Source organism: Trichosurus vulpecula, chromosome 6 (genome assembly GCF_011100635.1).
Source record: "Trichosurus vulpecula isolate mTriVul1 chromosome 6, mTriVul1.pri, whole genome shotgun sequence".
NCBI classification, from domain to species: Eukaryota; Metazoa; Chordata; class Mammalia; order Diprotodontia; family Phalangeridae; genus Trichosurus; species Trichosurus vulpecula.
In genome coordinates, this window is record NC_050578.1 from 18,766,526 (window position 1) to 18,790,261 (window position 23,736).

Below are 23,736 nucleotides of genomic sequence, written 5' to 3' on the forward strand. Positions count from 1 at the left end.
GGAGGCTCCTCGCCAGAAGACTAAGTGGTAAGATTTACATTTTTTTCAACTGTAGCAACTACGATTATTGACTAAGTCAGAAAGATGTTATGGCCTGTGAAGGTGAAATTATATATCTCTCAAAGTACTGAAGTCAGTCTCATCAGCTACAGGTTTTCAAGACAGTGATTTATAATATTGTAGGCTATTGCTTCTTCACCAAGACTTCTCATATTAAATACACATTTTTATCAAAATTGTCACATGGTATTTGTTTTCTAAAAAGAAAAAAGAAAAACCTGATAGTTATGTCCAATGTCAGTTAGTGTATACAGAACATGTAAAAGGATAATGAACTGAGTAAGCATTATTACAAGTTTATAATACATTTTCACTTTATTTTAAACATACTTTGCATGATATAAAAATATTGATCACAGTGAGCTTTAACAATTGTTATTGCTATAAACAGGAATGCTGCACAATATTTTTAGTGGAAATAAATTATATAGTCATTATCTTTTTTAAAAAATCACAAAGAAGAAAAAAACCTAGGCTGTTTGGTCATTGGCAGAAAATGGGTCCTTAAATGGGTTCTTTATGCAAGTGAGCCCCAACCACATTGTTCAGGAAAAATCAGTTGTGTCTTTATCATGGCCCCAACAAGGTCTCTGTTTATCAAGAGTTCCAAATGACAGCAATATAGTCTGCTTTTCGTCATAGAAAACTGTATGCTCAACTGGCAAATGATGCTGTTTACTTAGTTCATATGTGGTCTTTTCCAATGTGAAGGAACACAACGACATACTTCTTCACTGAATGAAAATCTTGGCTCACAACGCTTCACTTTACCCAGACATGGTAGTCTGTAACAACTGGGAGGAAAAAGCAGAAGAAAAATATACCTTGGTTAAAAACAATGGAAAATAGTATAGCATATTGTTGCAACATCTCCTCTAGCAGCTGCTGTGGGGGCAAAAAGCCAACACAAACCCAACAACAAGAACGCTGCAAACACCGGGTTCTTTGGATCTGCTTTACTAAGGAAAGTAGCGTTAAGGGGGTTAACAATCTTATTTCAATCCAACACACAAATATCACTCATTTAGTTCAGGGGGAAAAGCCAGCACCCTGAACTTCAGAGCAAATACAAACAAATTACAAACATCAACAGACAGACCTTGTCTGAATCAAATCTCAATTCATAGTTACCAGGGTTCAACAAAGTCCAAACATCTGGGTTTACAAACTGGGGGTGGGGCTCTTAACAGCTGCCCAGAGTCTCTTTCAATCACATGCCACTCTACCAGTGAGTGAGAGCCGCGAGCAAAACATCTGGGCTTCTTCAAAGCCAGGGCAGGGGGTGGTGGTCTTAACAATGGTTGCCCAGAGTCTCCACATCAACATGCCTCCATGAATGAACCCCAAGCAAATAGCTTTGTTCTCTCTTTTTATACATTCTTTGGACGTCATCAAATGTCATCTGAGCGACCAGAACTTAGGTGCCTACTATTGGCTCTAGTCATAGCAACTCCCCTTAGGACCCTGAGGGCTTCACACCCATATAGGCTTAGCACCTAGTAGATAGGGGTTTGGGCCTGGGGTTTAGCACCTGGTAAGACTCAATCAAAGACACCCAACTTAATTGATATTACACATATTTACTCATATTATTCTTGTCAAAAATCATGTTCAAATCACAAATATTTCATTAATGTTATCAAATTTCAAAGAGAAGGGGAGAATTCTGCTCAATGTATTGGGAGATGACTTAATAACTAGAAGTATGTTGATGAAAACCCACATGATGGGTACATTATGAAAATCAATTTTTTTGAAGCGTGACTGTGTTTTGTAGTGAAAGTACCATGTAACAGAATTTGTGAAAAGAAATATTTAAGAGCTGCTAATTTACTGAGATCACACAATCATGGCAGAATTTGTGGGAACTGGGGACTGGAATGAACCCCAGGCTTTTATGTGTTCAAACAGAGCCATTCTATGACTTAGTGAGCAGCCACACCCTCACTCCTCTCCTCCAGTTAGCAGATGGCTGCAGGATGTCTCCCAACAACCAACCCCTCCCACCATCCCCCTTCCTGCCTGGTCTTCATGGCAAACTTATAAAACAATGAGGAACAAGATTCAGGGAGAACTCCACTTTTTTGTCTTATATAATAGAGAAAGTAGCAACCCCCACTGCAATTACAAGAAAAAAGTTTGTGGGATGGATAGAAAAACAGAATCACAAAATATACTGCTTACAAAAAGCAGGATAAATTCAGAGAATTTAACATAGATCAAAATTTAAATATTCCTCTAAAAACTATCATCCTCACAAACTCAACAAAAAGCAAATTGACATTGATAATAATATTTGTATTTGGATTTTTATCCATTAAGAAAGATTAACAAGGACATTGCATTATGCTTAAAGGTTACATTCAAAAGAATAAGTTATTTTAATTACAAATATGCCTTTGTATTGTAAAATGTGAAAAGTGCAAGCCTGCAATCTTATGAGAAGTATTAAGTCTTTAAAGATATATGTAGTAGTAGTGAGAAGTTATGACATTGGGCAGCCACTCAGTTAGTTTATTGGTCAATCTTTGTTGGGCAAGCACTATACAATAAAAATCTGATGATCTCAGAGCTCAACAGGAGGAAGAGAGCAGGCTGTATCGCATTTGGGAAATTTGATAGTACTCGTAATGATCTCAAGTTGCTTCCTGACACAAAAGTCCATCTGTTCCACACCTATATTCTCTCTGTTATGCTATATGGCTATAAATCATAGACTTGGTAACCACAATAACTGAAGCAACAGAATCAGGGGTGACTCAAAGGACAATGGTTTGACTTTTGTTGGGTTTAAGTAGTTTACACCTCATTTCCATTGACTATATATTCATATGCACAAATCATTCAACAAGTACTTGTCATGCTCCCACTTGGTTCTAAGCATTGGGAGAGGCTCTGGGGGAAAAAAAGCAAAAAATGAAAAAGTCCTCCTCCCTAAAGGAGATTATAAGTGGACACATACACATACATACAGAATATCTACCAAATAAAATCTGGAGAAAAAATACTAGAGCTTGGGGTATCCAGAATGGTTTCATGTAGCAGATTAAGTGATGCATGTTTGAGTTGAGTCTTGAAGGAATCAGTGCATTCTAAGAGTTGGAATCGAGGAGAGAGTGCATCCCAAATATAGGGGCCAGCCAATGCAAAGGTATGCAAGATCGACTATCATGTGAGAGAAACAGCAACAAGACCAATTAGGCTAAATCACAGAATGAGAGAAGGGGCCTTATATGTAATAAGGCTGAAAAGGTAGTTTAGGACCAATTTATAAAAGGTTTTGGAGGCTAAACGGAAGAGTTGGTATTTTGTTATCCTAGAAGCAATAGAAAGTCACTGGAATCAATTGAGTACCAGAGTGACATAGTCATCAGATCTACATTTTTGGAAAGTTGTTTGGCAGTTTTTTGAGTAGAGGATGAATAGGAAAAGGGAGATATAAAATGCAGGGAGACCAATTAGGAGGATACTGTAATACGTAGTTGAGGTGATGAGAGTCTTAACTCAGTAGTTATGTGAATACAGAGGAGGTGCCAACTGTGAAAGCTATTGGGGAAAATTTCATAAACAATAGTAGGAAGGATAAGTATGACTGGATGAGCAAATGGGATGGTCATACATATATTAAGAGTAAGGAAAACAGTCATCCAAAGTATTTTACTGGTATTCATAAAATTTATTTTTTTTACACTTAGAAGATGGCTTTCAGTATGCTGCGTAGATCCTCTGTGGTGGATCTGCTGAAAAACTGGGAAAAAATACTTATGGATAGTAAGGAATGGATAGATTTCGATTTATACCAGTGGATGAAGTATTCGCATTGACAGGATAAGAGGCTTATCAAAGTATCACAATATTTGGATATTTTAATTCCATTTTATCAGACTATGATAAATCTAATGAAATATGAATGAGAAAGAATTATATAACTAAAGGAAAAATCAATGGGAAATACAAAAAATATGTATTTTCGCAATTATACACAGAACATTTTGCTTGGGTTATAATAAAGACCCTATGACAAAAAAAGAAAAAGAGAAACTTTGTTGAGCTTCAACTTAAAAACAAAATAAAGAAAAGGAATGAATCAATATATGAAGGAAAAAAAGAAAAATGATATGAGTACAGACTAATAAATTTTTTTTTAAATGGAATGAAATAGAAAACTAAGAGAAACTCCAACCAATTGTTAGTCAAGTAGCAAATCTACTTTTAAGAGACAAAACCCCAATTACCAATGTAAAAATCAGAGAACAATGCCAAAGAAAACATAACAAATTGGGGAAAATTATCAGTAACTTGAACATATAGCTCAATGCTAATAGAAGAAATAGTATGGTTATCTCATTTGTCGCAATGAGAAACAAAAAACCAAACATATGAAATGACTACAGACAGCATTGATGGGTTTGCTTTTACCAAGTTAAAAATTTATAAAATGTAATATTTGATCAAGAACTGTACCTGGAGTCAGGAAGATGTGGGTTCAAATGTTACTTTTGCCATATATTGGCTGTTTGACTCTATACAAGTCAAACTTAACTTTTAGTGCCCCCAGGAAACTAGGACAATAAGTTATGGATAAGGTGCTGATCTATATTGGTAGATAAAGTTCCCTTCTAGGAACTCCCTCTACTAATGAAATCATAGGTCCACTCCTGTTCCTGCTGCAAGTAAAATTTTGCATGACAAAAAATGTCTTAAAAATAAAACCAAAAATATCAAATTGGGGGAAATATTGGTAATAAATATATCAAATAGCAATGAAGACAGAAGACAGTATGGCACAGTGGATAGAGAGATCAGGTCTCTAAAATCTGGTTCAAGTACAGCTTCTGAGACTGGCACAAGGCCCACCTTGCTTAATCTCTCAAGATAATTTGTGAATTGCATAGAAATACCAAGCCACCATAATGGTAAGAATTTTTCTCATTAGAGAATTCTCTGTACAAATGAAATGACAATTTCCAGCCTAACCCTCTCACTATGACAGATAAAGATCTGACATCCACAATTTATAAGAACTGATGTACATCTCTAGCAACATCAAATTTTAAAGTAGAAATAGTAAAACATGAACAGATAATTTTTGAAGGAAGAAATACACATTGTCAAAAAACCACATGAGAAATTTGTCAAATTCTCTAGTCATCAGGAAAATCTAAATCAAGACAACTTCAAGATGTAAGTTGATATACATTAAATAAGTGAGATAATTTTAAATTATAAAAGCTATTGTAGAGAAATAGGCCCTCTAACTTGTTATTGGCGGGGGACCACAGACTGATGTAGGCTTTTTGGAGCATAAACTGATAATGTGTAATAAAAGACACAAAACTGATCAGAGGAACTTTTGATCCAATGCTCTTATTATTTGGACTTTATCCTAAAGTTATAACTGAAAGGAAAAAAAAACTTATCTGTTTAAAAATATACATAGCTAGATGCTTTATTTTTAAGAATGTAAAACTGGAACTAACCTACTTGGCCTACAATTGGAGAATGACTGAATAAGTTAAGGAACATTAGTATAGTGGAATGTTATAGTTCCACTAAAATGATCATTATAAAAATACAATGTAATATGGAAAGACACATGAAGTCAGTAAAAGTGAAATTATATGTATGCATAGACATACATATCTATGTATGTATATAATTAGATTAGATGCAGATAGATTGCAATTATATTTTAAAACCAAAAGAGTTTAATACAGAGGTAAGTGAAAACACACAGTGTGTGTGTATATGTGTATATATTTTCGATATATATTCTATTTAGGCAAAATGTAAATAATCCAAATTTTAGGGTTTTCAATGATTTCCTGCATAAATGTCTGGTCATAGGCCTTATCATAGTATGCTGTATTCTCAAGGACTGTGACAGAGGAGTATACACTCCAGAAGGTACTCTTCATCCTGGAACATCACTCCAGCCCTGGAATTCATACCTCGATAGTACCCTAAGACTCTTCTGATTAATGAATGGCTCCTCCCAGGACCTCCATTTAAGAATGGCATCCAGGCCAGTCTTCTCTTTATGTCTCCTCTGTCTATGCTCCAAACAATTCCATCCTGCCTGTGCCTCCCCCCACTTCTCTTATTCTTTTCAGCAACTCCTTGAGGGCAGAGACTACCTTTTTTGTCTGTATTTAAATTCCCAGCATTTAGCACAGTTTCCAGAAAGAGTTAGAACCTAATAAAATCCTTGTTGACAGACTGACTTTGAAGCTGTCCTATGCAAGAAAAGCTATGAGTGTAATCCTGTCGATAGACTGAATCTCTCAAACAAGGACCAATTAACTAAGTATGCATAGGTTGATTACCCAAGTGGTCGGCTAGGTGAAAAAAATTTGGCCTTTCCAAGATATCCTAAAAAAAGACAATTTAAAATGGCCTTCAGGTCCATGAAGTCCCTTGATGATTCCATAGTGATCCACAGTAATGGAGTAACCATTCAAGGAAAGAAGAGGTTACAATGCATTAATAATCACATAATTTTTAGGCTGTATCTAAACTTGAATTTAGATATTGGTACTCTAAACATAAGATCTTTGTGCAATTACCAATAAAGTAATATATTACTGGAAGAACTAAACAACAATATTAATATATGTATAATAAACTAACCAAAAGATTAGGCACAGTGGATAGAATTCTGGGCCTGGATTCAGGAAGACTCATCTTCTTGAGTTTAAATCCAGCCTCAGACACTTACTAGCCATGTGACTCTGGGCAAGGCACCTAACCCTGTTTGCCTCCATTTCCTCATTGGTAAAATGAGTTGGAAAAAAATGGTAAACCACTGCAGTATCTTTGTGAAAGAAAACCCCTAACGGGGTCACAAAGGGTTGGATACTACTGAAACCACTGAGCAACAAAAAAACAAAAGATAAAAGAAAACTGAAGCTAAAGTGAAAGTTTGTTCACATCTCCTTGGAAATGCAAATGGCTTTTTAGAGTTGACTTCATCATGTATCCAAAGGCAGTAAGAAACAATTTTTTTTCAAGTGGTACAATGAATAGAGCATTGGATTAGGAAACAGGAGGATCTGGATTTTGAATCCTGTCTTAGAAATTTATTAACTGTGTGAACACAGACTGAGTTGCTTTAACCACCCTATGCCCCAGTTTCCTCATCTGTTATATATGGATTTTACTAGCACCTACCTCAAAGGATTGGTGTAAGGATCAGATGAGATAACAAGTAAAGTACTTTGCAAAGGTTAAAGTGGCATGTAAATGCTAGCATATTCTTATTTTCATGGGACACAGTAATTCTGTCTTAAAGCACTTGAGATGAGCATAAGAAAAAAATGATAGTAAGACAATTCCAGGTTATGTACCCTCATTTCTTGAACAGGAAGAAGAGACAGAATATTTTAATCTTGCAAACCAAATCAAGGTACACTTTGATACTGGATGACTTCAATATGAAGGTGAGCATGAGGAAGGATGTTGCAATACGTAAGAAAAGAAAGGCCAAAGTGCTGTAGACTATTCAGAAGCCTCATATCTATGTGTCATGGATGCTTTTTTGCAGAAGAGACTGGACTCTTGCAGACCCCTTTACTTTTATTATATTTCTACAGAATTTTCACATTTACACAATGGCTTGTACGCATTCTTTTACTTGATTTATTACAAGACTGATATTATTAATGTGCATGAAGTCTGAACAGATGTTTTCGATTAACAGCATTTTTGAAAATACTAGATCCATTGCTATTTGCTATCTTGAAAAGAAAGGAAATCCTAAAGGCAAACATGACTTTTCAATCACTTAAAAATCATCTGTTGCTAAGTATCCATGTGATCCTGAGCAAGTTATTTAATCTCTCTGGGTCTTGGCTTTTTCTGTTGTAAAATAATGTGGTTGGACAAGGTGATTTCTAAGGGACTCTGAAGCTATAACATTCTATGATTTTCCTCTCAAATATGCATATGTAGTAAGTCATATTTTTATTTAAGCAGTAGCAAATTGAGGAATGGAAAAATATCAGTAGATTTAGAAGGTCCTAACTAATTTTGCCATTGATTTGAGTAAATGTAATATCAGGTGAGCTCATTACCAAGTTGGGGTCAGAAGGTTAAAAAAATGTTGCCATGATGGCTATAAACTGATCCACGAAAATCCTTCCCATTTCACTTTCCAGAATATACATCAGGGAAAAGAGAAAAGTTTCTCAAAGTTGCCCTGAGATCTGTCCTCCATGCTTGCATGCACATAAAAATAAACATAAAAATGTTTATCTCGCATATAATAAAGGGTAATGAATATGATTTATGACAATGAATGCAATTTAATGAACTGCTCCATGACACTGAAGTAAATAAATATGATTTAAAAATTTTCTACTAGTTCAATCTAAAAAATCTGTAGGCAATATATCCATTGATTAGAATACAATATATACACTAACTTTTAAGGTTATTTTAAATATCCTCTGATATTTTATGTTTACTACGGGAAACTAAGTATGCCAAAGAAATAAAGGCAATTAATCTGAGAGTCTGATTGGAACTACTGTATTCTCATTGAGTACATTTGTGGAATAGAATTTTTAAGCCAGCAAGGGGAAATTAATATAATCTATTTATTTGGACTTATTACTTCAAGCATTAATGAAAAAATATGAATAGTGGTGTATGCAGTACTTGGAAATTTATTGTAAAAAAGGATGTAATTATCTAGAAGTATAAATCTAGATTTTTGGCAGGGAATCTTTCTACTAAGAGACTGTAAGGATAAAGTTTATTTAGAGAAGGGAAAGGATAAGATAGCAAATCAGTGTAATGCATAAAAGTGCTTCCTCAGTGGCTCATGTAAAAGCATAACACTGGCTATTTATTGGGTAAAAAGAAATAATAAAGATAAATAAAATTGCTTAACCATAGATGGAAAAAAGAAACCCAATGAAGATAATTATAAGCTTATATCTACTAACTTAATAGCCATCTGCAAAATGTATTAAAATGAAGAGATTTGACTTTTTACTCTAAAAATAGTATGTGGACCTCCTGTGGCCCACTCATTTATTAGATGACATGTATTGTCAAATCATACAGGATGGTCAGGCATGGATGGGTTGCAAACTGAATCACTAAAGGGAACATCCATATTGACGAGACCGACTAACTCTGTTTAAGAAACCAAAACAGTACATTGGTTACAATATTGATGTAATGGACTCAAAAATAGAATCAGTATTTTTTTCATGATGGAAATTTATGAGGAAAACCTCATACTAATACCAAAAAGCATTCCTAAAAGATGTTTCTCATCAATATATTTTTGTGGAAGGGAGAAGGTTTTGTAAAGCATGTCTGCTATTATCATTCATATAAATTTATTCTGACAATCCACATGATATACTGTGCCAAATAGCTGTTTTGCCAATTAATGGCATTCTCTGATAACTGGCAGTGAATCAGGATAAGTTTCAGGTTTCAAGAGATTGCTGTCTAAATCCTTTTAAATGATGCTTTTTCATGTAAATGGTAATGATTTATTCCTATAATTTTACTAAACATTTTGCTTATAGCCTTCAGTTTCTAGATACTGTGCTATGATGTTTTGTACTGAAGTACTGTCTGTGTTTTCCTTCCTAGAGCAATTTCAATGTGCTTATTTTATGCTATCATGCAAGAGGTTCATTTCGGGGACAGCGATGACCTTATAGAACTGGAAGTCTTACATGCCACTTACATGTCTGCAAGCTCATTCACTGGGTGCCCAAGCATGTGCAACCTAAATTCAATGCATGAGGTCAGCAGTAAAGACAATGGAAATAGAGCAGCTCACCCACAAACACTAAAGTTCTAGCTTGTTTCATGTTTTTAATGTGACATAGGCTTAATTTGCTTGCCAACTGAACAAAGAGTTTAAACAGGATTCTGAAGTACTTTCTGGTTTAAGAAGATAAAAAAAATGACAAATTCTACATGGGCACTTTTTTTAAGGGTTGGATCTTGTCCAGTGTAAATGAAAACTATAATGAGCAATACGATTCTTTGGCTCCCACAGATTCTCCTGTAAACATTTAACTTACTCTCTTAAAAAATTTAAGTTAATTTTGTAAATACATTAATTCAGGAAAACTCCTGTATGGGGTTTTCTTGGCAAAGATACTGGAGTGGTTTGCCATTTTCTTCTCCAGTGAATGAAGGCAAAAGAGGTTAAGTGACTTGCCCAAGGTCACACAGCTAGTGAGTGTCTGAGTCTGGATTTGAACTCAAGCCTTTCTGTCTCCAGGCTCAACACTCTATCCCCTGAGTCACCCAGCTGCCTTCTTCTAGGGCAATGCTAAGTAAGCCACTACTTTAATTATCTGTTTCAAAGCAGTCAATATAGTCATTAGTTAATACCAATTCTCTTGGCTATTCTCCTCTAGATTTTGCTGTCTCAATTACTCAGAGTGAGCAGTTTATATCCAAGGAGAATGAAATTGAGCACAACAAGCAAGAACCTAACAAGAGCTCTTAGACTAGATGGCCACTGAAGTTATTACCCATTCCGGAACCATGATCTTGTGAGACATTATATTTTGATGTTTTAATACCTAAATATCCTAAACATAGCAACTCTCCTAGACTTTCTCTGTATTTCTGATTTATTATTCCTTCACTTATAAACCTAGTCACTGTGATTATGAAGCAACACTCTAGGGTTTTCAATTGATGGTGATGGATTTAGCAAGCTAGAAGTTATTTTATTAGTTTCTAATTCATCAATTTTGATCCCTAATCTTTCCAATGAATTATTCGTTTTCTGTAAGACAGACATTACTTCTTTCCAATACGTAGGGAGAGCCATGAGCAGGAAGAAAACATCAGTTTCATACAATCTCCATTCAAAACACTAAAAGTAGGAATGAAGGTGAAACCCTCCCCATTGGAAATGACTAATCTTTCACAGGTGAATGTGATGAAAATGTCATAAGAAATTCTCAAAGGATGCACTGAAAGTAAGAGGCAGGGAGGTAGACAAAGTAACATTACTACAGCAATTCTATAAGGCCACTACTATAGACTTAAGGGTGGAATAAAAGCAATTGAAGTTTCACAATCCTTTTACTTAAACTAAATTTTAACCTTTTAATGAGAAAAGTTGTACTCCTATAGCAAGAGTTCAATGGTCGGAGAAAATAAATTATGATGAGCCATGCTAAACATAAAGGAGAAATGTATGTTTTATCTTGAAAGCCCTTCATAAATAAAATTATTCTTATGATGTTAATTTGTACCCCCTTTTACAGACATACTCACTAATCTGAGAGCGAATTGGTATGTAGTGGCAAAAACACTGGTTTTAGAGGCAGAAGATCTGGATTCACCTCTCATTTCCACCACTTATTATCTGTAAGAGCATGAGCAAATCACTTGGCTTTGGTGAGTCTCAGTTTTTTCATCTGTAAAATGGGCATGACAATTATAATACCTTCCTGGGTTGTTGGAAGAAAAGTGTTTTTTAAGTTGGGAAGTCTATGTCTGGGGGGCTGCCAGCTTTTGATGCCTCCCAGGTTGTGTGATCTAGGAGAGGTTTATTCACTGCCTTCTTGGTGTGAGCTCTCCATGATTGTTTCTTTCAAGCCTAAGTTCATGTTCCCTCTTCTAAATGAAACCTTTGTTGATTTCCCATCTTCCAGGGTCTCCCTCCTTCCCCTAGACACATTTTACTTCTGTCTTTGTCTTTTATATTCTTATATATGTCTCACCAGATAGAATAAAAGCACCATGAGGGCAGGGATGTGTGTGTGTACATGTGTGTGTACACGTGTGAGTGTGAATGTGTATGTGTGCATGTGTGTGTGTGTCCTTAGTATAGTGCCTGGCATACAGTAGGCTTGAATAAATGTTTGAGGATTAACTAATTAATTGATCCTAGCTATACTGCCTAAATACAAGGTATTGGGTCCTTCTAGATTGCCCAACTCTATCATAATCTATTTGCTACAAAAACTTCCATTTCTTCACCAACTAGGCCCTATCTTTTGTTGTTGAGTTGTTTCAATCATGTCTGACTCTTCACAACCCTGTTTGGGGCTATCTTGGCAAAGATACTGAAGTGGTTTTCCATTTCCTTCTCCAGTTCATTTTGCAGATAAGGAACTGAGGCAAATAGGGTTAAGTGACTTGGCCAGGGTTACACAGTTAGCAAATATCTAAGGCTGGATTTGAACTCAGGTCCTCCTGACTCCAGGGTTGGTACTCTGTCCACTGTGTCACCTAGCTGCCCTAAGCCCTATCAGCAACGTCCAACTCTCAGTTTTGTGTCAGGCAGGAAATTCCAGCAACACCATCTTAAACTGCAGGTACTCACCCCTTCAGACCAAAGTGATTCTGTGTTTTTCCAAATGATACAGTTGATTCTTCCCTAAATAGTCTAATCAAATCCTATGACCATTCATCCTATCCTTCCATGGAGGGAGCATTCAAATCATTGACTGAAGGACCTGGCAAGATCTCAGAGTTACTATCTATTTTTATTCCCAGATTCGGTCCCATTTGGAATGGAGGACAATAGTTTTCTTTACTGGTTAGGCTAGGGAATGGGTTCTTAGCCTGGTATCCATAGATCCCTAAGGGGTTTGTAAATAGATTTTGGAGAGTCTATGAACTTGTATGGGGGAAATTTCTTTTTCAATGTAATTTGCTCCCTATGTAGTACCCTGTATTTTGTTTTATGCACTTAAAAACATTATTCTGATGTGGGATTCTTAGGCTTTATCAGTCTAATAAAGGTGTCCATGACACTAAAAAAAATTAAGAACCCCTGGGCTAGAGTGTGTTTTTGAATCTTCTCGCCAAACAGGTATATCCCACAATAAGCCATCTATCCTCCTGGCTTAGTCCAAGCCTTCTTCTAGATAAGTGTGGGGAGTTCTTTTCTGGACTCATAACTTTCCAAGAACCCTGAATGAAAAGAGATTGTTTCTTTTATCATGCTCTTTATCTAAGTCTGTTTGTCTCCTCTCAGCTCTAAAAGCTTATACCTTTTCTTTTATAATTTAATTTTTTTAAATTAACAAGCACTTATTTTCTCTTCCTATACTTCCTACTCCAACTTTAAAATAGAAAGAAAACAAAACCATTTTAAAACAAATATTCATCATAAAGCAAAACAACCAGTGAAATAGTCTAACCTAATAGCTTCCTATGAACATCTCCCTCCATCTCTCTTCTAAGACTTAGGTATTGTCTTATTATTCCCGTGCTAGGAATTGGAGCCTTTCCCTGAAATTCCACCCTTATATGAATATCCCTGCTATGTTCTTTCATAGCTTTCTGATACCAATGGCTAATGTCTGTGTTCCTGAATCTTGATTATGATTTTCTGCTTAAGTCATCCCTTCAGCAAGAGGAGAAATTATATGTGATTTGCGAAAAGTGTATCAATGTTGGAAAGATTCAGATGCTCTTACCTGCAGTTCTGTTGCCGAAACTTCTTTCCTTTTGATAAACATCTACTTGGAGATTCTGTACATTCACAGGTACACTTTCCAGGATTTAGTGGCAGATGCCTTGGACAGCTTTTCTTGCATACACACTGACATGTGTTTTCATCAAATTCTCTGTTGGCTCCACACGAGCTGGGTAGAAGTTTGTTTTTGCACACACATTGGCAGGAGTTTCTGTCCAGTTCTCTGTGGGGTCCGCAGCTTGAAGGCTGAAGTCCTCCTTTGCATACACACTGACAGGTTTCTTCATCCAATTCTTTGTTGGGTCCACAGATATCATGGAATCCATCTGAAGCATCTAGGGAAAGGCCAGACAAAAACACTGTAAGGATACCTTCCTTTGTTGTGGGAAAAGGATGAAGAATACCTTAGTTCACCCTTTAAAGAGATGCCATTTAGTGTAAAAAAAATTTAAAATGTTCTTCACCAACATTAAAAAGTGGTAATAATTACAATCTTCATAATCACATCTTTTAAATAATCAATAACAAATGCTATTTTAAAATTTCCTGTCTAGCTTCAATTTGATTTTAAAAAGATATTCTATTTCATTAAATATTTCTCAGTTACTAATATAAAAATTAACATTCACTTAAAAAAATTTTGAGTTCTAAATTCTCTCCTTCCTATCCCTCCCTGAGAAGGCAAGCAATATGATATTGAATATGCATGCAAAATAATACAAAACATATTTCCATGTTAGCCATGTTGCAAACTACACACACACACACACACACACACACACACTTACACACAAACAAGAAAAATAAAGTAAAAAAAAAGTATGCTTAAATCTACACTCAGAGTTCATCGATTCTTTCTCTGGAGGTGGATAGCATTTTCCATGATAAGTACTTAGGACTCGTCTTGGACCACTGTCTAAATAAGAGTTCTAATTTTAATTTGAAATCACTTTATATTAATAAAAATAACTAGAATCTGTGTGTTTAATCTTTAGAAAGTCATTTTGCTTACCACTGTCTCCAACACTGGAGGAGAAAAAGAAATCTTGCTGAGCCAGGCATCTGCAGATGTGATTGTTCCAGATATGATTTTTGGGGCAAGTCTTGTTCATTGCGTGACACCTTTGGACCAGATACAGAGTTTAAAGAATAACAGCTCTGACAGAAAAAGTTGAGTGATTGTGTACGCTGAATACAACTACTTTCACCCAGTCCAGTACTTTTATACCATGTATAAAATGATACTTTTATACCATGACATAAAATAAACCACACAGTTTTTAAAAGTAGATTATATGGAAATGTAGTTGAAACTCATATAATGGGCACATCATTTGAACTCTCAGAACTTCAGTTTTAATGGCCGTAAAATTCCTCTCCCGGCTCTGCTTCTGATTTTGGACTTTTCCACTGGGTCCCTAGCTGGCTTCTCAATCTACCTCCTAGCCTTCTAACCTTGGAACATCTCTCTGCCCCCTTCTCTAGTTGGTGAGTTTTTCCCAGAACATCTTGAGAAAAGTCCTGGGCCAGCCATCCTTGATTCCTTTCCCAGCTTTTCTTGACTCTCCTAAACTTTGTTACCATTTCGCTACATAAGTATCTCTTCTCAACTCTCATTTTCAGCTCCTTTTTATATGACGTCTTCTTCCATTAGAATGTAAGCTCCTCCAGGGTAGGGTCTATCTTTCTTTTTCTGCTTTTACTTGTATCTCTAAATGTTTAGCACAGTGCCTGGAAAATGGTAAATATTCAAATGATTACTGATAAAGTAGAATGTGAAGGAGACAAAAGAGAAATGAAGCAAAAATTTTCTAGGAAAATTGAAGCAGAGGAAGATTGTTTTTGTTCAGTGGTGGTGGTGGTGGGGCGGAATCATAGATTTCATGGAGGAGATGGACCCTAAGGAGGATCTCGAAGGATTCTGAGGGGGGATGAGGAAGAATTGGGCGAGGTTAGGGTAGAGGAGAGAAGCTCCGTGTAGATACATAAAGATAGATAATAGGATTATAGATTTGGAGTTGTAAAGGATCTTAATGGTCATCCAGTTCAACTATTCATTTAACAGATAAGGAAACTGAGGCTCAGAAGTAAAGATACTTGCTCAGGTTCATAGTAAACATCTGAGGCAGGATTCAATTCAAGATCTTCCTCATGGAAAGTTCAGCACCCTCTCCCATAGGCCGCCCTGCCCCAGACAGGACAGGGAGAGAATAGGAGGGTAGGACGAAATCAAAGAATAGTGAGTTGCCAGGGTTGTCTGGAACACGATGTGTGAACAGGATGCAGTCAAGTCAGAGAGGCTTAGAGTCACGCTTAGGATGGCCTTAAAAGACATGCTGAGGAGCTTTTATTTTAGCCCATTGGACGAAGGGAGCCACTGAAGGTGTTTAAGTGGGGTTAGATACAGGAAAAGTCACTTAACCTCTTCATCCTTGTTTTCTTAACTCCTGGGCTACTGAACGTTGATGAAGTAAGTCACGTAACTTTGTTAACTAAGTTCACTACACAATTTGGTAATGTGATCTCAGCTGAGGCCTCCCTACTACACTGTAATTCTACTTCTCTAATTGACTATCTCACACCCCACCTGTTCCAAATCTGTTCCAAATCATCTATACTTTTCTCAAGCTACTTTATCCCACCTCCTTCCTGCTCTTTCTCATCAGAGGACCTCCCGTCCTATTTTACTGAGAAAATTGAGGCCATCTGTTGGAATTTCCCTCTTCCCCCCACCCCAATTCTACACTCCAAATCACCAAGAAATCAACTCTCTACCTTCCCCAGCTCCCAACAATCTTCTTCATTCTAGTTTCAGAGGAACAGTGGCTCTTCTCCTTGATATCACCTGTTCCTCTATTGTACCCTTGATCTTATCTTCTTGTATTTCCTCTATGAGATCTCCCCCCCTTAAATTATCCCCTCACTGTCTCCCTAATCTTCAGTCTCTCCTTATCCGCCAGCCTCTGCCTTAGGGCCTATAAGTAGTCCCCAGATCTCTGCCCAACATTAAAAAAATTCTCCTGATCCTCTCAGCCAATTCCTTCAACCAATGTTCTTTTTATACCTCTCCTCCCTTTCACAGCCATGCTCCTAGAAAAACATACCTGTTTGTTGCCATTACTTTATTACCTTTACTCCTCAGCCTTTTTCAATTTAGCTTCTGATCTCATCACTCCACTGAAAGCAATACCTCTGGAGGTTAGCAATAATCTCTTAATTGCAAATCTTGTGATATTTTCTAAGTCTTTATCTTTCTTGAGCACTCTTCTATATTTGACATTGCCGACCACCTCTGTCTCTTATATGCTCATTCCTCTCTTGCATTTTTGTGACCTTGTTCTTCACTAGTTTTTCTCCTTCCAGTCTGATCACTCCTTCAGTCTCCTTTGTTGGATCACTGGCCCACCCCCACTACTTCTCTTCAGTTATACCTAGGGCTCTGTCCTAGGCCCTCTCATCTCATACCTTCTCCTTGGTAATCTCACCAGCCTACATGGATTCAACTTTTATCTTCAAGCATATAACTCACAGCAAAGTAGGGAAATTGGTCTAAAACAATCCAGATTGTTCACATCCAATAGATAATTGCCAATTGCCAATAGATATTCCACTCTCCAATGGAGTCAATATAAACTAAACTAAACATAAATATACTAAATATAAATAAACTAAATAATATAAATTAAATATAATGTATAATTAATCATTAATTATAATTACAAACTAATTATAATTATAAATTAATATATAAATATATATTATATAGTAACATATAATATATAGTATATAATATATGTAACATATGTTATATATAATATATAATATTATATGATATATAATTATAAGAGATTAATTATAATTATAGATTAATTAACAAATTAAATATAATTTTAAATATCATTAAATATTAATAAACTAAATATAAATATAAACTAAACTAGTTAAAATAAACTAAGTTAGCCTTTGAAACAGGTAATGTACCATTTGTGTTCGAAGGCATTCATTCAACATTAGTGCCTACCGTAGTATCTTGTGAATAGTAGGAAATTAATAAGTGCTTGTTGAACTGTCTATTGTTGAAATGTGCATGACACTGAATTAGACTGGGGTGGGGAACCTGTGGCCTTTTGACTGAGTCCAAGTTTTACAGAAAAAAATCCTTTTATTAAGGGAATTTGTTCTGTGAAGTTTGGAGTCAGTCAAAGGACTGCACTTGAGGACCTAGAGGGCTACATATGGCCTTGTGGCTGCAGGTTCCCTACCCTTGAAGTAGAACCTATAAAAAAAAAGTAAAACAGATAGACCCTTGCCATTTTAAAAGGTTTTAATCCGAGTGAGCAGTTTTAATTTTCACTGAGAGGCTATTCTGAAATCTACCTACTTCAATTGTTTCCTTATTATTTTCTTATGATTAATCAGCAGATAATAAACACAACTTTCATTTACTACTTTTAAGGAGGTAGAATCTAGGCAATATAGAGGCAACAGAGAGTTTCTTAAATCTCTAAATAAAAATGCCTTAGAGCCTGAAATTTATAAATTGACAATGATTTTGGGAAACTCAAACAGTTCAGCAATTCAAATCAACAAACATTTACTAAGCATCTACTCTATTCAAGGCACTATATAGTAGGTAGTGGAGATACCAAAAACAACCCGTACCCACAACAAAAACAATCCCTTAAGCTCAAGGTTTTTTTTTTTGTTTTTGGCTGAACAGCACAAAATAGGCACGTAATTAATATATGCTTGTTGAGTCTGACTTAATTATGCTTATTGGATCTGATAAGATGATTTCATGAATTATTGTTCTGTCATTATGTTGTGTCTGACTCTTCCAGACCCTGTGGACCACAGCGTACCAGTGTTGTCCATGGCATTTTCATGGAAAAGATACTGGAGTAGTTTGACATTTCGTTTTCCAATAGAAATGGAAGGTTAATGGAGGCAAATGGAGGTTAAGTGACTTGTCCAGGGTCACATAGCTAGTAAGTATCTAAGGCTAGATTTGAACTTGGGTCTTTCTGACTGCAGGCCCAGCACTCTATCCACTGAGCCACCCAGGTGCCTTAATTTCATGAGTATCTGTGGCTTTAAAAAACAAAAATCAATAAATAGCCCAACCTCTAGTGATAAGCTTTTTAAAACTTAGCTAGCTGGTCCTCCGACCACAGGCAGAGCTGAGTTCATATCTGAAACCTATATGGAAGCTCTCAGAGAATAGGGCCTAGGCCAGATCCATGGCAAAGTTTCATTAACTGAACCCAGGTGAGCTTGTAAGATCATTATGTTAGATAGTATGGAGGGGGGCAGGGGAAAGACGGTTGAAGACCTGATAATGCTTGCTTAACCTAGAAAGAAACAACCCACTGGCACTCTGCAATGGGCTAACACTCTAGGGGAAGACTTGAACTGAGGGGCTAGCAGAATACCCTAAACAAAAACTGGACAGAACAAATGGCATGGCTCCTGATTATTTGTGGCCAGGAAATGTACACATTTAATTGGCAGCTTGATTGCCACGTGCATTTCTGCTATTTTGCTGAAACCTGTTTTGCAGTTCCATTTTTATTATCTGGCTCTTTTTCACACAATCCTTTCTTTTAAACCCTCTAAATTAAAAATAAAGAGAAAGGAAACTTAAAAATTGAAATTAAAAAAAAAAACTAATGGAGAGTCAAGTACTTAAGCATTTGGGCTGAGTGTCTGTTATAGATTAAAAATAAAAAAACAACTGAGGTCCCATGTTCCAAGTCAGAGCTGCCCAACCTATAAATTCACTCTCTGTTCCTTAGTAAAAGGAGACATGTTCTCATAAGGATGAAATTTTCCTCAATAAACCCCACTATTTGTAACTTCTTATAAGCAAACATGTTTTATTTAGTGTTGCAGTAAACATTACAGAAATTTTTACAAAAGAATTACAAGATTGTAAACACAACAATCTAGTCCTTAAGCTAGATTTAGCCTTTTGTCCCTCCTTTTCTAGCCCTTTCTTCACCATCACATGCTCCAGCCCCACAGTGACTGACAAGTTCTTTGATCAGGTAGAAACAGCATAAACCTTACTGACTCATTTTCTCCATCCTATGAATGTTGGTTGGTTTACTTATCCAGATAAGGACCATGTCACCTTTCATGGCTTCCCAGTGCCTAGATAACAAAGTTCAAATTCTTTAGTCGAACATTCCAGACCTTCCCCTAAATCAATTTCTGACCAGATCTTGTTCTGCTCTCCTATATGACCCCCTCTTTTTTTTATTAAGCCAGACTATTCTATTCATTGTCCATGACCACAACACACTCATTCTTGCCTTTCAACTCTTGTTCATGCCCATAAAACACAAAACACAGTTACTAGGCACTTTCATTCTTCTTTTCATCTCACTTTCCCCTCATTTCACTTTTTACTACCTAATTCTTTCTAATCCTTTGAAATCCTCCTTCTCTATTGCTACTTTCACCACACAAGATGTCTCAGTCCATAGGATTTCATTCTCCTATGAACTAATAGCATTTATTGTCCTATAATTCATTTGACTTTAGGCGTTCATAGAGCTTTTTGTGACACGCAATTCAGTAACAACTTTTACATTATTTTATATTATTTAATTATTAGGCTGTTTTTCACATCTTCCCTATTATACCACAAAGGCCTTGAGGTCAGGGATAGCACATGTGTAGCCTCAATTGATTGTGGCACAATGTTGTAAGATGCTGAACACATTTGTTGAATGGATATATAAATGTGCTGTGCCACTGAGGTTTCAAAAGGCACCTCCTTGAAAATACTATCACTCTCTTTTCTTTACATAATTTTTATTTCAGAAAAAAAGGAAAAGTAACATTGATATATGTATAAAAGTCATAAATAGTATTCCTCATAATAGTTTTCAGATTTTGCCTAGTGTACAGAAATGAGTTGTTCATCATTGAAAAAAACCGATCTGCCAATCCTTTGGCATCTTTTAAATGCTAAAAATATTAGGGCATTCAGGAGTAAGAACTTTTATGTAGCATCATAAATTTAGATTAGAAGTGACTCTGGAGTCATGTCCAACTACATCTTTTTTTTTTTAACAGATAAAGAAGCAGTCTTAGGAAGGTTAAATTACTTGCCCAAAGTCACAGCAAAACTGATTTGAATCAAAGTCCTCTGTCTCTAAATCTAGTGCTCTTTCCACTAAATCAATATTTGACACTGTTGATCACCCTTTTTTTTTAATACTCTCTTATCTCTATGCTTCTGTACCACTACTTTCTCCTGGTTCTCCTTGCCAGTCTTTCACTGAATCTTGTGCCAGGTCACCCTCACTAATGGTGTGTGTCCTCCGATCTCTTTCCTTGCTCATCTTTTCCCTCTATACTAGTTAACTTGGTGAACTCATCAGTTCCAATGGATTCAACAATCATCTCTGATGATGATTCTCAGATCTACCTATCTAGTCCTAGATTTTCTCCTGACCTCCAGAATTGGATTTCCAATTGCTCATTGGATGTCTCAAACTGGATGCACTGTGGACTTCATAAACTTAATATGTCTAAATCTAAACTTATCTTCTTTCTAATAAAGCCTACTCCCCCTTCTGAAATTCTCCATTAACGTTGAATGGAATACCCACCCTTCCAGGCTCAGAACCTGCGTGTTGTCCCTTTCTCCTTACTCTCCCTCAGCCCTCCATAGCCATTCTGTTGCCAAGGAGGCCTGTCAACATCTTTGCCACACCTCTTCTCTCATCTGACTCTCCGCCACTCTGGTATGGTACAAGCCTTCATCATCTCACTGCTGGATTGCGGCAATGACCTGCTGGTTGGACTCCCTGCCACAAGTTTCTCCCAACTCCAGTCCATCCTCCACCCATTTGTCTAATTAACCTTCTCTAAACCACAGATCTGACCATGTCACCCTTTTCCCTTCCCCCCATTCAATAAACTGCATTGGTTCCATATTCCTTCCAGGATCAAACAGAAAATCCCTTGGCCTTGAGAGCCCTCCCCTAGCCCCATCCTCTCTTTCTAGTCTTCTTAGCACATTCTTCCTCTCCCTTCCCCATATATGCTGCAATCCAATGACACTTGTTTCCTTGCTATTCCTCAAATCAGACACTTTTATCTCCCGACACCAGGCATTTTTTTTTCTGGTTGTTCTCTAGGCCTGGAATGGTTTCCCTCTTCTTAGTCTCCTGGCTTCCTTCAAGTCCCAGATGAAATCCTACCTGCTACAAGAAATTCCAGATCTCTCTCAATGTTTGTGGCTTCCCTCTGTTGATTATCTTTGATTTATCCTGTGTTGATTATCTTCAATTTGTCCTGTATGTGTCTTGTTCATACACAATTGTTCGGTGTTATCTCTTTTATTAGACTGTGAGCTCCTTGAGGGCAGGGACAGTTTTTGCCTTTCTTTGTTTCCTCAGTGCTCAGCCCAGTGCTTGGCACGTAGTAGGTGCTTAACAAGTGCTTATTGACTGACACTGAACTATATTCCTATTGAGCACTTCAAATTACAGATATTAGTTATAGATCATTTATTTAAGGGCAGCTAGGTGGCACAATAGATAGAGCACTGTGCTTGGAAACAGGAAGATTTATCTCTCTGAGATCAAATCTGGCCTCAGACACTAACTGTGTGATCCTGGGCAAGTCACTTAACCCTGTCTACCTCATTTGTAAAGTGAACTGGAGCAGGAAATGGCAAACTACTCCATTATCTTCCAAGAAAATCCCAAATGGGGTCATGAAGAGTTGAACATGACTGAAAAACATTTATTAAAAAAAGACTTGTAACACACAATTTTAATTGAGTTATGTAAACTTTCCTGCCATACATCTAGTTTATTAATATTAATATTTTCTATTTATGTCCTGTTTTTGTTGTTGTTCATGTGTACATTTCTTTAGTGTCTAGAAATGCAGAAGAACTAGATGTTATTCAGAGTTGAGGGAGGGGGAAGAGAAGAGGAGTCACACCAATGGCATCTGACTGTCACTTTGCAATGGGTAATGACTATGTCCTCATCATGGGCTCAAGATCTAAATCTGCCTCCAGACTCTTGTATTTGACCATGGGGAATAAGTGCTTACCATTTCTGAAACTAACAAAAAAATAATGGGGTAAAATAAAAATGAGGGGCTATGGTTCTTCTTGCCATTAAAAAATTATCTACACATATCTATCAATATATATGTGTATATGGGTATGTGTATGTGGTCAAGACTTCTAATTTTACAAGAAAAGGAAATATCATGGAAATAGGAAAACACTCCAATAGAAACCAAATGATTTCATTTCCTTTTGACAGGGAGGTGAACTTTAGTTCATGAAAGATACGCAAAGGGAGTGCAAGTTCTAGCAGGTCCTCCAAATTTGGAAAGGTTTTAAGGATAAATCCAGCAAAAGAGTATATTTCTGTTATCCAAGGATCAGCCCACATAAGTTTGAAAAGACTCCTCACTAGAGTGGCAGCAGAAACTCACGTCTGTGCTGAAAGACTAGCATCAGAACCTACATTCATGAAGCCATGCATCCTGCAATAATCAAAGTACAAATGATTTTGATGTGAAATCAAATATATGATGTCTTTGCTTTAAGAGAAGACTTGATATGGAAGTGATAATTTCTCTGTTGTAATTTACTAGAATGTTGGATCCATGGGTGCTTTTCTTTATGAATTTTGTCCCATTGTTGTGTGTATTATTCATAATTATATTATATTATAATTATATAATACATAGCTACATTATTAGTTTATTATACTTTCATAGCATCTTGTACATTTGGCTTTATCTCAGCTTTGTACATTAAGCAAACTGGATACTGGCAACTTCCCTAAGGAGTGCGCTGATCTAGTTGTAACTTTTTATTTTGTTTCATATTGGTGGCAGAGGATTCAGAAACAAAGACTCAGCTCATACTCACTGTGACTGTGTCGCTGGCAGGGAACGTCTAATAATTGAATGAACTTGTCTATAAACATCCAGTTTAGACATACATCGGCAGGAGGTGTGATTGGCAAAACTGATGGTAACTGGCTTGGGGCCATGGGAGAGAGGCACTGTAATTTCAAACAGCTACCGAGAAAGGAAAAAAAAAAAAGAAGCAGCGATTATGTAGAATGTGTTAAGAAATGTAAATGAAATCCAGTTATTTTGTTTTTATTAAATATTACACATGTGATAAGATACCTTTAAGTTCTATGAATATTATAGAACATTTTACTTTTTGTCAACTTTATCTCATTACAGTGAATATTTAG

The 23,736-nt window shown here is 36.4% G+C and overlaps 1 protein-coding gene across 1 annotated transcript in view; it reads right to left on the bottom strand.

Annotated features, from left to right (window-relative positions):
* Positions 1-352: 352 nt before the first annotated feature.
* VEGFC (vascular endothelial growth factor C) overlaps positions 353-23,736 on the bottom strand; it is a 163,013-nt gene continuing 139,629 nt past the window's right edge. The window contains exons 4-7 of the mRNA XM_036763736.1: positions 23,400-23,551; positions 14,496-14,605; positions 13,485-13,818; positions 353-854 (exon numbers count right to left, since the gene is read on the bottom strand). Coding sequence (XP_036619631.1) covers positions 740-854; positions 13,485-13,818; positions 14,496-14,605; positions 23,400-23,551 — 711 coding nt within the window. The 3' untranslated portion in view covers positions 353-739. The remainder of the gene's footprint in view (positions 855-13,484; positions 13,819-14,495; positions 14,606-23,399; positions 23,552-23,736) is intronic.